At 36.6% G+C, this 15,982-nt stretch overlaps 1 protein-coding gene across 5 annotated transcripts in view; it reads left to right on the top strand.

Moving 5' to 3' along the window:
* The window catches only part of Nbea (neurobeachin), a 511,635-nt gene that overhangs the window by 307,046 nt on the left and 188,607 nt on the right, over positions 1-15,982 (top strand). For all 5 annotated transcript variants that reach the window (XM_051176972.1, XM_051176974.1, XM_051176973.1 and 2 more), the window contains exon 38: positions 15,351-15,475. In XM_051176972.1, the coding sequence (XP_051032929.1) occupies positions 15,351-15,475 (125 nt within the window). The remainder of the gene's footprint in view (positions 1-15,350; positions 15,476-15,982) is intronic.

Raw genomic sequence — 15,982 nt, 5'->3', positions numbered from 1 at the left:
TCTATCAGTGTTTGCTGTTAGCTAGATGTAGTTTAGTTAACATATCCCAAATAGGATGCAGCAGGCTGCTGTTCCATGTAAGGTAACTCCTAGCCCGAGGGAGCTCTCCTTTGTCTAATCTAAGAAAGCATGCCAATCCTTAGTAATGGTAACGTTACTAAAAAGCAGTATTTATTATGGAATGAAGTATTAACTAGCCTACCAGGCTAGTAGAGAAATAGTTCAGATTTCTAGTTTCAAGGAATGACATAGGATTAGAACAGCAGGGATATTTGAGAAATGTTAAATTAAAGATAAGACTGAAAGTAGGGTTCAAATTCAATCAAGGAGGATCTTGATTGCTCACACAAAGATTAGGCCTGGTTCTTTAGCAACTCAATTTTACAGATAAGAAAATGCATCTTGAGAGGTCATGACCTGCCTTTGGTACTAACAAATCAGAACTGCAAATTCATAATAAAAAGAATTTAATCACACTAGTCCTTTATAAAATAGATTGCAACCTACTAACTAGTTTGTATGCTAATTATTTTATTTGTACTACCTTACATTTATAAAATAGATTTTTAATTATGTTCCTCTTTGTCTTTGCATTCTTCAGTTGTAAAATAAATTGATGGGGACCCAAACAGAACATTTATTCTGTAGTCATGACAGAAGTAATAGGTATTCATCTTCTGTGATCCTGGATGTTTAAGCAAGGTCATGGGGTGCTAGAGAAAGAGAAACAATCCATATAGTATCTCTGGGAGATTAATGTGAGGGGGCATCTCATTTGGGGTTCTATCATTAGTTTTGTGCTAACATTAGTTTTGAAGTCCTGATGACACATTGCCTGTATGCAGTGAACTTCCTTCCTCATGATTTCGTATTTGCTTTCTGCTTTCTTTAGCTAGAGGCTAAGAGCTGCATGCTTCAATTGAAATGATGACTGTCTTTTTTTCCTTATCTCTGTGTTGTACTCATTGCCTTAGTATTTAGAGCACATTTATATATGGCATATATATAGATATAGATATATGTATATCTATATATATTGGGGTCAGGTTCTCAGGACATAAGTCAGACAGGACTTAAACTCACCAACCTTCTACCTCAGCCTCACAGTGCTGGACTTCAGGTGCCTGCCACGATGTCTAGTCTTCTATAGCTATCATGTATTTAAGCACCTGGGGTAAATCTTTATATTCAGATGTTATGAGGAGACTAAAAGGACGAACACGTACTAGTGAATGCAAGTCTAATTGTTCTTATTCTTATGTAGCATAATGCCTCTGGAGTAGGAAATAATGTCTTTCAGATAGCATTAATTACACATAACAATTATGAATGTATGGTTGTAAAATGAATAAATTACCAAAATTTATTTTTGTTTTTGTCATTTCTACAAAATCCTGGAAGATTAGGAGGAATCAGAATCTTTTCTGTTACACTGACTTTAAGAGGTGTAAAAGATGGGTTATTTTAAAAAGAGAGAAAGAGGAAGAGAGAGAGAGATGGGTTATAGTAAGTTAATTTTAGTATTGTAATTATTTGTGTTATCTATATTAATAATAATATCTATATTTGTAACACTAAAAGTTCATAAGCCTCTTAAAACTGAAAATGGTTAATTTTATTAACAAAGGAAGTGTGGTTCCTTTTGTAACCAATAATTCAAATTTAAAGTTTTGCCAGCAAAAATGCACACTTAATTCTGCTCTTAACAACACTCATAACATAAAACTTCCTCATGTCACACAGCTCTTCACTACCTTTAGACCAGTGGATACTGACCCATACTGCAGTGCTACTTGCTTACCTGTTAAACTAATTAATATTGAGAGGATATGTGTTAGTATATACTGATTTGAATACTGGTACCTTAATCCTGGAGAAATTAAAAGTAAAAGAAAATTCATAGAAGAGAAACTTAGACACGACCTTTGTAAAGAATTAATCAAAGGGCTGGAGAGATGGCTCAGCCGTTAAAGGGTAGGCTCACAACCAAAAACATAAGAATTTATCAAAAAAAAATCTCCAAACTAGGAAGAGTCCTGTAATCAGTTGATTAATCCGGCCACCTTAATGTGAAGCATTACACGGCCTGGCAGATGTTTCAGAACAGAGTTGATATGGAAGGAAGAATGATCTCTCAGATCCGAAAGTTCAATAATTTCACCCAAGAACAGGTTATTCTGATCAATATATGAACTGAACATAGCATGCAGTTTAAGGAAGTGATGGACTAGCCACCATACCTTAATGTCCTTATCAAGTAGTTGTGTTTAGTGGGGAGAAGTAAGGCTCCATCTGCCCAAGTGAACACTCTCAAGTTAGGCAATTTCTCCACAAACATTTACAGTGAAGCCCCCTGTGTGATGGGAGGAGCTAAACTCATAAACAAGGGTCAGCAAATGGTTATAATTTCCAAATCTATGGCATAGAAGAATAAAATAAATATGTAAAAGTTTGAATGACAAAACTAATACTAAAATTTGACCATATTTTAAGGCAGAGGGAGTAACAACTTGCAGTAGAAGTTTTCTTTTTATACATCTTTTAACATATTCTTAAGTATTTGAAGTACATGTATTATTTATGCTCCTTGGAAGGTTACTGAAAAAGCCAGGCAGATGGGTGTTGCTGCATGTTGACTGGCTATGAGAATCCAGTATAGAATGTAAATCTGGTGGAAGTCTCAGTTGAGGTCCAGAATTAACCAAGGTATGCTGGAAAAAGTGGCTCACTCCTTTAATTCCAGCACTTGGGAGGCAAATCTTGTGAGTTTGAGGCCAACCTGGTCTATAGAGTGAGTTCCAGGACAGCTAGGACAACAAACAACAGCAACAAAAATAATCTTTCTTGATTCTCAAATATCTTTATTACACAGTCTGAAGTTATTTTTTCATATATATATATATATATATATATATATATATATATGTTTGTGGGTGTATGTATATATATGTGTGTTTGTGTATATGTGTGTGTATGTATAGATATATAATTTTTTCTTATTTTACATATTGATCCCAGTTCCCTCTCCCTTCCTCACCATGCCCCCAGTTCCCCCTCCCATCCCACCCCCCACCCCCCACCCCCGCCACTCCACAGGGAAGGTGATGCCTTTTAGGAGGGAATCATCAAAATTTGTCAAGTCATTTGGAGTAGGGTCTAGGCCCTCCCTCCTGACTCTAGGCTAAGGGAGTATCCCTCCATGGGGAATGTGGTCCCAAAGTCCTTTCATGCACCAGGAATACATCTTGGTTCCACTGTCATAGGTCCCTTAGACTGCCCAGGCCTTCTAACTGAGACCCACATGAAGGGGGTCTGGTATGGACTCTGTCTGAAATTCCTTCAAAATATTTTGCTTTTTCTTTTCACAAATAGAAGTGCTTTTGATATTAAATGAAAACTGTAAAAATGTTACCTGTTTTATTCCCAATATCTAGAATAACACTGTAGCATTAAAACTTAAACTAACCTGTTACTGCTTCCAAGTGTCTGAGAGGCTTTGAGTCAATTCTCATCTATTTATAAGAAGGAGCAACAGAATGAAAGCATGTATTATTTCCTAACATATGAAAATATTAGCTCAGTTTCTTAGTTAACTAGATTAAACCATTATTTTGTAGCAATTATGAATCATCAAGGCAAATAAACCCAAATTTTATTTTATCACTTTACTTTTGTTGTCAGTGTTTAAAATATATTGGTATTTTGTGATTGTTGATAAATGTGGCCGAACTAAGCTTACAGCAGAAGATCAATGTTTTCAAAATTGAAACAGTATAGGTTTGTATTGATTAATGTGGTTAAATCAAAACAGGAGGCTTTGTAACAGCTTTCTTAGACAGGCCGCTCCCCAGTAATGGCAACCTATCCATTTTAGTGTTCCACTGATAAATCAGCTTGAAAATTGGATGTCAAAATTTTTTTCACTGAAGTAGTGATTTTTTTCTTGCCCTTTAACCCTTTCTGATATATGAGATTGGTTTATAAGACTAAACTCTATCTCAGAGAAAGCAGTTGTCAAATTGACAATTTGATGAATTTTTTGATGACTTTAACATGTATTCATCTATATATATGTATGTGTGTGTATATATGCATATATATGTTATGTCTATGTATGTTAACATATTCTAATGTCTGTGGATATTTTTTTATATTGAAATGTATATTTCAAAACAGTCAGCATGCTATTTGTGGATCTTAGGAGTTAGAAAAGGTCAGAGTTCTGACTGGGCAGTTGCTCCCTGCTCCTACATTGCTCTCAGTTCTGTTCAGTGTGGACAGTTTTTCACATGAATTAAATATCTTTTCTTGGAAAATATCCCTGGGTTTATCAGTGACCGCTCTCAACCTGGCATGCTTTGTTACCATAAAAACAAGAAACAGAGACCAATGGCACTCTCTTACTTCTCAGAAACCAGTAGTCGGGACTTAAAATAGTGCTGGAAAGATATGATTAACATCACAGAAAAACAAGATTAATTTGGATTTTATGGGTTAGACTTAGATGATGGCTAACAAGACCATACTGTCATGCCTCTATAGTGGACTCTATGTTTGCCTGTAAGGTATTGATTGTGAAGTTTCTGTTGTATAATTACTTTTTTTTCCCAAGAAAGAAATGCATGGTGTATTGATCTTAATGGAAGCCTCTAAGTAGCAGCTTTCCTTGGCTAACAGTGAGTGTCATCTTTTGGCCATGATAAATGGTAACACACTGGCCCCACATAATTACTTTGTGTGAAATGAACCTCCTATCCTGTTCTCCCTTCCCTGTGCAGAGATATAACAATCGTTTTCATCTGAAAGCTGTAATTTACTGGACTAATCATCCTTTTAATAGGGGGACATTCGTATCCCCTACCCTAGAGTATGTCCTGCGTTGGCTGAGACAGAAACACCTTTAAAATGAAGGGGAAAAAAAGATTCCACAGTATGTAGCATTTTTACCAAATCATTTGTTTTTATCCATGCTTTCGGCTGCCTATTGACCTTAAATATTCAACCTTAAATTTTATACTGGATATAAGTTAACAAAGGAAAGATAGAGATAGTCAGTAGTCAAATGCTTAGCTTGCAATGCAGGGAATGATTTATGTAAGTTAATCTATTAAGTTTATGAAACTGACTACATTTTGTAAATTTTTTAAAAAAAGCAATATTTAAGTAACACTTGTTTTGAGAAAATCTCAACGTACAACACTTCCCTGTATGATTGTAGGTCTTAAGCAGAATTTCTATTTTGTAAATTCTTCTTCTTTGACCATTTCTTCATCAAGCAGCAAATAAGCCTCCTTAAGTGTGACAACCACTCCATCCCTAGCCATTCTAAAAGACTAAAATGATTTGGGATGCTTGTCAGGGTTTTGACAAAGATTCTCAGTGTACTCCCAACTCTTCCTAAACCTGTGTTGGGTTTTGACAAGCAAAGACCTCTCCTGCGTGCCCCTGCTATAATATTTCCTCCTGCATAATGACTTTTATTTAAGTAATGTTATTTAAAGAGTGTCTGGCAGTCATTTTAGATCATTGTAAGACTGCGGTAAAGGGTTACGTAAAGGTCATTTTTAATGATTGCGCTTACTTAAATAAATGTATAAGTTTTCACAAAGGAGTCTTACTTTTCAGTCACAAATTCCCTCCTATTGCCTCTGGAAATACCAAGTAAAATGTAGTTGATTCCACCTTTAAGGCATGTGTTCTATATTTCCCTTCTCTCTGTTAATTTTCCCCTCCATTTCTGTTTATTCCCACAACTGAGTACAAACGTTTTATTAGACCCATCACTTCTGACAGTTGGTGGTAACCCTGTATGTAGATATGAATTAATGTTAAAAAGGATTATTCTTTGCTAAGACTTATTAAAAATCACTACTTTAAAAAAAAATTAAACAGTTATCCCTTGGATGTAGCACAGGTTGACAGTTTCTTCCTACCCTGGCCACAGCTGGCTTCTTGCTGTTCACAGCTAGCAAGTGAAATCTATGCAGATGGAAGCCATCCTGATCCTATGTAGTCATTTCCCGTCACTTTACTAGCCTTAAATTACTTCCATGACCTAGCACTGCTTATCAAGAGAGCCCAGACCCAACTTCTGCATTGAAATGTGCTCCAGGAAAATGATACTTCCTTAAAGCCACTACACTGTGGGTAGCTCATCACCACCGTGTCATTTTCTAAAGTAACTATTGTATTTGCTCCCCGAGGAAATAATGTCTCTAATCAAGTCATTTATCACTTAAATTCTAGAAATCTGTACGCTAAAGGAACGATGTCCCTTTATTTTAATTGTTAACATGCTTTTAAAGTGTGTAACAACAACAAAAAAATGTACTATAATGCCTCAGGTCATAGTCTCATTGATCTAGTATTTTCTTAAATATTTATTTTAGCAAATTAGATGGAAAGCTGGATTGTAGCTGAATGCTTCAGAAGTCATGGAAGTATAGTGAGTTTGATGGAAAACAGCTTTTCTCCTTCCTATTCTTAATGGTTCCTACTTTGATTACAAGCATTTATTATAATTATCAAGAGATTAGGCTCATAGAATCCTAGTAATGGAACCATTTAAAAGGAATATAATGGCAGTTTATTGGATTCTGAAAAAAAAAAAAAAAAAAGAACATGGCTAGAGTGGTCTGTTTTGTTCACTGCTCCAATCTTGGCTGAGGATACTCATTTCATTATTCCATCTCCTTTCATTTAATAGTTTGGGGTGGCTAAGGGTGTAATGTTCTCTAATATGTGAACTGACCTTTGGCCTTTCTATGCTTTCCATCTTTTGTAAGGCACACATGTGTGTTGACTTTTCAGTGTTAATATCTTAGCCATGAAAACAGTGCAGTTGATGCCCGGTTAATTCCTCAGAAATGAAAATTGTGGGCCTAACCATTTTCATTGAATATTTTAATTCATTTGGAGACACGCACTCACAGAAGATACAAGGTTTTTAGGGAGGCAGGGAGAAAAAAAGAAACTAAATTCAGTGGAGTAGAGTTCCCTGAACTTGTAAGTAGCAGAACTGCAGTGTGTGCAGAAATGCAAGAGAACTGAAGTCTGTGAAGAGGCGGACTGAGGTGCTGATGCTGTCTGTCAGAAGTGCCTGTACTAGGAACGGGCTCAAGTTCCACAGAACCCTTTCTTCTTGTGTGAGACACTGAGAAGGCTATGCTCATGAGTCTGGACATCCTGAAAATAAAACATCTCCAGCCAGCTTTCTTGCCTAACTAGCATCCTGTGAATAGCAAGCCTTCAGAAGTATTTTTTAATTTTTCTGTTTTTGTCAAAGTAATAAAGTAAATATTATTTTTGCTTGAAAATATTATTTTTATTTAAATGGTTATATTTATGTTGGATATTTTTAAGCAATAGCTTTTTATTTATTTATTTATTTTTTGACAGTATGTTACTCTGTAGTGCAGTAGGCTTTGAACTTGAAATCCTCCTGCCTCAACCTCCAGAATAGCTGGGAAGCTGGAATCGCAGGCCTGCCACACTACTTTGCTCTACCCTAAATAGTATTTCTTTGAAGCATTTCAAATTTGTATTTTCTACTTTAGCTGTATCGTGTTATCAATGTACATAGTGTTATTTTGTTGCTGTTGTTACTAAACAAGAGTGTAAAGTTTTAGGTGTCATGGTCCCATCCCTTAAATTTAGCTGACAATTCTTAAACCATTTGGTATGTCCCAGAGGTTTTAGCTGCTGTTCAAGGTTTCTAGAAGTTCTGCCTAAGGCTTCTTGTCTTCATTGCTCACTTTCTCCTTGTCCACTGAGAAGAACTGGAGATGTAGTCACAGGCCTAGCTGCACTGACACACAAAGCATGGAACAGGTGATTCAAATGCTTGTGTCTCACAAAAATGGAGAGAATGCTCAGTAAGCCAGCTCTGTTCTGTTAAGCCAGCTGCCTTCTGACACAGTGCTAAGTCTTATCTTTAAAATAGTATGTGTAGTTTGTATACTGTATTGGATAATGTGCACATACTATGTAATGTGTATTTATATACAACTTTATTATACAGTAGACTCTATCTAGTATAGACAATTTAGATAAATAAAAAAATTACAAAACATCTCGGTCCCAACAGGGTACTTACTTCACAGCTATAACCCCAACACTTGGAGGACTAAGGTAGAAAGATCACCAAGAGATTAGGACTATCCTATGACACTTAATGAAGTAATGTAGGCTATCATGAACCACAGAATGAACCTGTCTCAGATGAGGTGGGAACATGGAATACTAAAATATCTTAAGAAATAATTTCTGGCTTCCTCATGATTTTAATAGTACACAAGTAAACATAGAAAAATGAAATTATTCTGTGTCTTTTAGTTAAAGACTTCATCTGTGTCACTGACTGCCAAGCTAGGTCATTAGGAATCTATTCTTTCTCCACTTTGATATAATTATATGTGTTAATTTGTCAAACTGCCTGTCCATATGACTTAATTTCACTTTTACATATATTGTATATAATAGTGCTTTTGATAGTGGAAATTGAGTAATAGTGGCACAGCCTGTGTGCAAGGAGGACATGAAGACAGTAGTGGTGGTTTGGTAGGAACAATGACAAGCAACTTTTTGCTTTAGTTTTCTGTTAACAAATCAGTTGTGAACTTTTCTAAAATTACTATTATTCATATTCTGAGGTTTCACTGACTTTCTTTAGTAATGCAAAGAGACTAATGGATTGTGATTTCATATAGGGGTTTGAAGGTATGGGCAAGGCTTATGTTTCCTTGGTAGGCCTGCACCAATTCACTGGAATCATTGATAAAAAAGCAACTGGACCCCCCCCCAGAAAAAAATGGTTCAGATCTATGAATTCTCTTAGGTATCCAATCGTTTTCTAATGTCTAAAAACAATATTGTCTTCTTGTAGGGAATGTATGTGTCTTGTAGACAAAATTAGAAGTAAGCTAGTGTCTTGTGTTGATTTGTTGCCTGTGTGATGCATGCCATCCTCATTAGGACATTGATTTGTAGAAATGCCAGCTTGGGTGATTAATGAACACTAATCCAAATGGTCCAGATTGCCAACAGCTAACACCTAAAATAGTACGGTTTGCAAAACATGAATCCTAAGGGTCTCAATAAAACTCAACAGTACAATTGGCAGGGCAGAGCTGCAAAGTAAAATGGAGAAGTCAGTAAGGAAATGTGAAAATGTCATGTGGATGAATGGGACTTTCTGTTCTCTAGATAATTTCTAATTTAAAATAATGATGGTGTAGTACTAGAGATATTTGGAAGCACGATGATGCTATGAACTCTGCAGAGTGAGCAATATTCAGAAGGGTTCAGATGGATGCAATGTGACTGTTGATGACCTTCCAGGTCACCTTGGATCATTTCATTTTGAGCCACTGCCTCCCTGTTGTGTAGGACTTAGCCATCTTGAGGGGTTCCTTCCTTAGAGGCCCCTAGGATAGGCCAGTTTCAGCTGGTGGGTAATTATCCTGATTTGTTCTGCAACAGAAAGGCAGGCTAGCAATTTCAATTTCCTGAGCCCTGTTGGGTGTCCTAAGACAGTTCACCTGAGCAATACAGGGAGCTTCCTTTCAAAGCACATGTTAATGATTTATTTAAAATAAATGAAGGATTTTGAAAATTGTCCCAGTAGCCGTATAATCTTTAAGAGGCAAATGTTTCTTTTGTTAGAGTGAAATTCAATTACCCGGACATTGCATTTAAAAAGGCTGCTTCTGTCTTATATATGAACACTAACCAGAACCTAACTCCAGTTTCTTGTGAAAAATTTTCCTGTCTTGCATTTTCACATTGAAAAAGCCTTGAAGATTATGAAATCACTTTATTCTTTATGCTACTAGAAAAAACAGACTTAAAGGATGTGGTAGTGTACCCAAGAGGCAAAAAGAGGTAGATAAATGGAGTTTTTCCCCTCAAAAACTCAGCCTTCTCTGAGGAAAACAAAAAGAAAATCAAAAGCAAATTAAAAATCAAATGTATCAACACCCAGATTCTAGCAAAGGGTCTTTATTTTGCATAGTTCCAAACTTAAGTCCTTGAGACCTTTGATATAACTAATTATTTCAAGGGAAGAATAAAGATTTCCCCTTACGTGATTTTTCTCTCTCCTTATCAGATAGACGTGTCTCCCCTTCACATTAATAGTAGAAATAAGATCTATCTTGTTGGGCAAGTATGACCAAAGCATAACACAGACATATGAGAGAGACTAACTGATCCCCATGCATGACTCTATACAGTTAACACATGCTAATATGAGTTCTTTAAGGAAAAATAATTGTATCCTTCCTAAAATCGCTGAGTGACATTGACTTTAGTTTTTAAAGTTCACTATATCTCTCCTGTAATTACCAGTGTTCATCCAGCGTAGTTGGCTCCACTTGAAAGGAGGCAGGAAATAGCTGTCTTCTGTATCTCATCCTCAAGAGAATTCTTTTCTCATTTGCCTTTACAGCAAGTGTAGCTAAGAAATCCGAGTACCAGAGAACACACACACTTGCTCTGCCACCAAGTGGCTGCTTGCTCTCGCGAACAACACCTCCTAGCCTCTATTTTCTTATTTTATAAGGGTGTATGTTGGTGTACATACACCCTTAATCCCAGCACTCAGGAAGCAGAAGCAGGTGAATCTCTGGGAGTTCAAGGCCAGCCTGATCTACAAAGTGAATTGCAGGACAGCCAGAGCTGTTACACAGAGAAACACTGTCTTGAAAAACCAAATAATAATAATAATTATAAATCTAATAATAATAATTATAATAAAAGAAAAGTGTTAATTTTCTCATTTGGAGTTTAAGAAGACTAAATAAGCTAGCATATGTGGAATGATTAGACCCATGCCCATCATCCTGTCTTGGTTACTGTCCTCTCAATTTATCTCTTGGGTTATGACAAACAACCTGTACATCTCAGGAATTCAACTCAAGAACATCTTAGTTCTTACTGACATCCATGTCCAACACAGGTCCTCAGAATGGCAGTGCTCCCAGAAGTCACTCTAGCATTTGAAACACTAGATGGTGTTTGAAGGGAATGACACATGGGGCCCTATGCTTTATCTACTATCTCTGGGACTCTTGTCTGAAAGTGACTTGCTAATGCTCACAAGTAACTGGCCAAAAAGTCACATCAACATGCTTTTCTTCAACATGTATATAGAGTTAGGCATGGTGGCCAACTCCAGTCTCCTAGCATTTGATGCACTGAGGCAAGGGCATTGCTCAAAGGTCAAGGCAAGCTTGAGCTACATAACAAGATCATGTCTCATTTATTTAAAAAAAAAAAAAGATAAAAAAGAGAAGTAGGTTGGAGAAATACAATCCATAGTGTGTCCAAAAGGAGGCAATGACACCTTTATCTTAATATTAGCTTTATTATAATGTAATTTATACATGATATAACCTTGCCATTTAAATTATGTAGTTCAGGTATTCAAATTAGTATATACCATACTGAAGTGTATAATTCAGGGCTTGGTATATAGCTCAGTTGTAGAGCACTTGCCCAGCAAATGCAAAGCCCTGGTTTTAGTCCTAAAGGAAAAAAAAAAAAAAAAAAAAAAGCAGACACAGCTCTGGTTTTTAATATGCAATCTTCATTTGGCATATATTCACTGTATGAAGTCATAGGTTTCATAAAACTACATTATATATTTTGTGCCTCTTTGTGTGAAGATAAATTTTAATTGCCCATCTGTCAGATACATGTTTTTGTTTGATCTGGGCAGGATTAGATTGCATACATGAAATTTTTTCTTGGGGGTATGCGTTTTGAGACAGATTTTTCACTATGGAGCCATGACTGTCCTGAAACTCACTTTGTAGACCAGGTTGGCCTCTGCCTCTGGAGTCATACACAGAATTCTTGATATCAATGATTAGTAGGTGGTAATTTATGGAAGTGAAAGACCAGACGCTCATGGTTCTCATGTGTGTTTTTAGTAAAGTATGTGCTTGTTCTTACTCTGACCTTTTGTCTGATCTCTTGAATAATTTTTATTGCTGAATGCCCAACAACCAGTTACTATCTTTCTTTGTCTAAGCTTATGAGAATAATCTACACTTTAAAAAATAAAAACAAAACCTCAAGCACCATAAAAACAAAAACTAAACAAGGAAATTGAAACTGCAAGCAAACCCTCAATTAAATGTCTTTTTTAAGAGTTACATTGGTCATGGTATCTCTTCACAGCAACAGAACAGTGACTTAGACAGAATTTGGTACCAGGAGTGGGATATTTCCATGACAGACCTGACCATGCTGTTCTTTAGAGGAATATGGAAGACTGTGGAACTTTGGCCTAGATAAGTACTTGGCAGAACTAAATGTGCCATCCTAGTAGGAGCATAGAAGACAGTGCTGAGAGCTAGTTTAACTGTGGGGGTCCAGCTCCAGAAGTTCCAGAGGGGAAGGATATTAGTAAGTGGCCTAGAGGCTGTTCTTATGATATTTTGGCAAAGAAGGTGGCTGATTTTTGTCCTTTAAATCAATCAATTTTGGATTAATGGCATTGAAAGAGGAGGTTTCAAGTAGCCTGTGTTGTGTGATTATTAGTGGCCACTCTTATGCACTCTATAATTAAAAGGAGTAATCTAAGCAATGAAAAATACATAATGTACAGTTTTCAGGGTTGGGATGGGGCATCAGGAACATTTCTAAGTCCAGTGTTCAAGGAGATAAAAAGTTTGAGGAAAAGCCTAGTGTTAAATGAAATAAACAGGATGGTGACTTCAGGTCAAGACCCCACACAGCTAAGCTTCTAACTTGTGAAAAAGAGTTAAAAGGAAACTTAAGCAGTGAAGGAACCTAACAGCAAAAAGCTGATTCAAAAGTAATTAAACAAGGAACAAGTTCCAGGCCCATAAAGTAGCTTTAGAGTCAAGGATACAAAAAGTAAAAACTCTAACTTTAGAGGCAAAGATAAGAAAGGGATTGTGGAATCTCCCTCCAAGACTAAGGAAAGCTGCAAAGGCCAGGCATGTGCTAGGGTATTGCTGCATGGAGGCCCAGAGAGGCCATTGCCTGAAGCTGTGAAGCTAGAGCCTGGATTGCCTTGGAGACACCAAGATATTGAAGATGCCAGAGTTGTGGGATACCTGCCAAGGAGAGTGGAACCAGCCCTTGAGAAAGAAATATGCTGTAGTTAACAAAGAGGAAAGGGGTTGGAAATCTGAAGAGCATTTTTATATTACACATATAAGAATGTAGAGTTTTGAGTTTGCCCACCTGGTTTTTGGCCTTGCTTTGGTCCAGTATTTCCTCATTATGCTCCATTCCCTTTCTTTTGGAATAGTAATGTATGTTCTGTGGCATTGTGTGTTAGAAATGTGTGATCTGCTTTTTTATTTTGATTTTACAGCAGCTTACAGTTAAGGTCATGAGTCTCAGGAGAGACTTTTACACTTACAAACGGTGTTGATACTATGATAGACTATGGGGATTTTTGAAGTTAGACTGAGTACATTTTTGCATTATGATGTGGCTATTAACCCATGGGGGGGTTGTTGGATATTCCTCGGAGAAGACTGCTCAGACATGAGTTTAAGCCAATAGGAAGTCTTTATTAGCCAGCCAGTGACAGGCTAATAAAACCATATTCCTGGTTGACATACTCCAGTTAACTAGAACAGTTAGACAGAAGTGGAGCTGCAGAAGCTAAAAAGTAAGGTTAATATGTTTGAAACTTTCCCAAAACTGTATGGACTTTGATGGATTGGGCCTTTTGTTTTAGCTTTGTCAGGTAATGCTGTGTATGTGCTGAGTTTTCCAGGCTCAATGGCAGTCCCATTATGGAGTCAACTGTGCTAAGATCTTGGGAACTACTATGGTCTGGGGCTCCATTACAGGGTCCAGGATGTGGAATGTGGTGGCTTGAGTAAGAATGATACTTATAGGCTCATGTATTTGAATGCTTAGTCATTAGGGAGTGACACTCTTTTTTAGAAGGAAGAAATGTTGGGGTAGGATTTCAGGTTTCAAAATCCCGTACCAGGCACAGGGTTGCTGTCTCTCTCTGCCTGTGAATCAGAGTGTAGCTCTCAGCTACTGCTCCAGCCCTGCCTGCATGCTGCCATGCTCCCCACAATCATGATAATGAACTAAACCTCTGAAACTGTAGGCAAGTTTCCACTGTGTTTTATAAGAGCTGCCTTGTTCATGGTGTCTATTCACAGCAGTAGAATAGTGACTGAGATAAACCCTCTCAAACTGGAGTTACAGACAGCAAGTGTTCTAAACCCCTAAGCCATCTCTCCGACTCCAGACTATAAGTGTTTGGAAGTTAAGAAAGTAATCTGTTGACTTCTTGTTAAAAATATATTTGTTCCAGACTTGGTGCTAGAGATGCAGTCATGAGCAAAACAAAACTAGGCCCTGCCATGTTCTCCTGCAGTGAGATGTCAAAATAAAAAGTGAATAAAATCTATGAAAGCTTTCTGCTTGTTTTTTTGAATAGTGATTATCACAACAATATCATCTTTTTGTTATATTAGTACATGTGTAAACAGAAAATCTAACTTTTTAAGCCAAAGTATTTACCACCAATGTTTGTTAAAGTTAAATTGAAAACTAAGTTTCATAACAAAATGCTGTGTTGGACATGTAATGTGCATGTTTCAAGTAGTTTCTCAAATGCACTATGGGTTTTAATAATGGTTCAGCATGTATAAGACAATGTTACCCAATGATAACTGTAGTTGTTAATGGTTTATATTAGATGAAAGCTGTAAAATCATCTGAGGACTCTTAGCATTAGAATAATAATTTACCAAGACAATTACCCCATTCTGGAAATTTTTTACAACTCTAATTTGGTATTATTAATAATGGATAAAATTGCACTTTTCTCAGGTTGCTATGGGCAGCAGGGATTTACTTCAATGAATATTTCAGCACATTATTTTAATCATTTCCCTACCAGATCCACATGGGCAATATTTTATTCTTCTTAATTTAGTCTACTGAGCCACAGATATTAAATTGCAGACTATTTGTAGTATAGTCTAGTCTGTGATTTACAAGCTTGTTAAAAACTGTAAAAGAAAGGAAACTGCCATTAATGCTTGCAATTTGATGTTGCATTTGTTACTAAACTCCCAATGATCAATGTTTTGGTAGAGAAAATAATACTAAAAAAGGAAAAGCAGCCAAGTGTTTACAATGGAAGAGAATCAAGTGTGAGAATGCAACTATTTTAACTTCCACTTTAACTTCTCTTTGATTGTGGTAGTAATAATCATGCAAACACGGTTGTCTTAATTTCCCAGAGATACCAATGAAATAAAATTTTAGGGAACAAATTAATTTCTTGTTTTGACTTTTTGATAATAGCGTTAATGTCATTTATTTCTCACATCTAGTCAATTACATGATTTCTGGCGTCTGGATTACTGGGAGGATGACCTTCGTAGAAGGAGAAGATTTGTTCGAAATGCCTTTGGCTCGACACATGCTGAAGCATTGCTCAAATCTGCAATAGAGTATGGTGAGTACCATTACCTCAAAAGTAGAATCACTCCTGAGGCGAGGGCCCTGGTAGTATGTATTTAATTTCAGTGTAATATCCACTGTGCTAAGTGTCAGGGATAAGACGTTTACCTTGCCCTTTAGCACTTTCTGGGCTAAAGTGAACACCGTATCTTAGATTTATTCAAGAGACTTCATCTTACTGTCAAAGATAAAAATATCCACATCTGGTCATATGCTAACACCCCTTTAGATAGCCTAAAAGTGTAGTAAAATGGATTTTTCAGTGTCTTTCAAACTATAATGACCACAAGTCATGTAAACATATGTTGTAATCCTGTACTCAGGTGTGGTTGTATATTTTGTATATTTTTCTCCTATGGGCACTGCATGGGCCCTACTGCAAGATCTGTGTTTTTATACGTGTGTGTGTGTGTGTGTATGTGCGCACACACATGCAAATATATACATGCATAGACACACATGATGATCTCTATTTACATATATACATATATATGAAATATTC

This window comes from Phodopus roborovskii, unplaced genomic scaffold (assembly GCF_943737965.1).
Source record: "Phodopus roborovskii unplaced genomic scaffold, PHOROB, whole genome shotgun sequence".
Classification (NCBI taxonomy): domain Eukaryota; kingdom Metazoa; phylum Chordata; class Mammalia; order Rodentia; family Cricetidae; genus Phodopus; species Phodopus roborovskii.
This window is presented reverse-complemented; position numbering and strand designations above follow the sequence as displayed.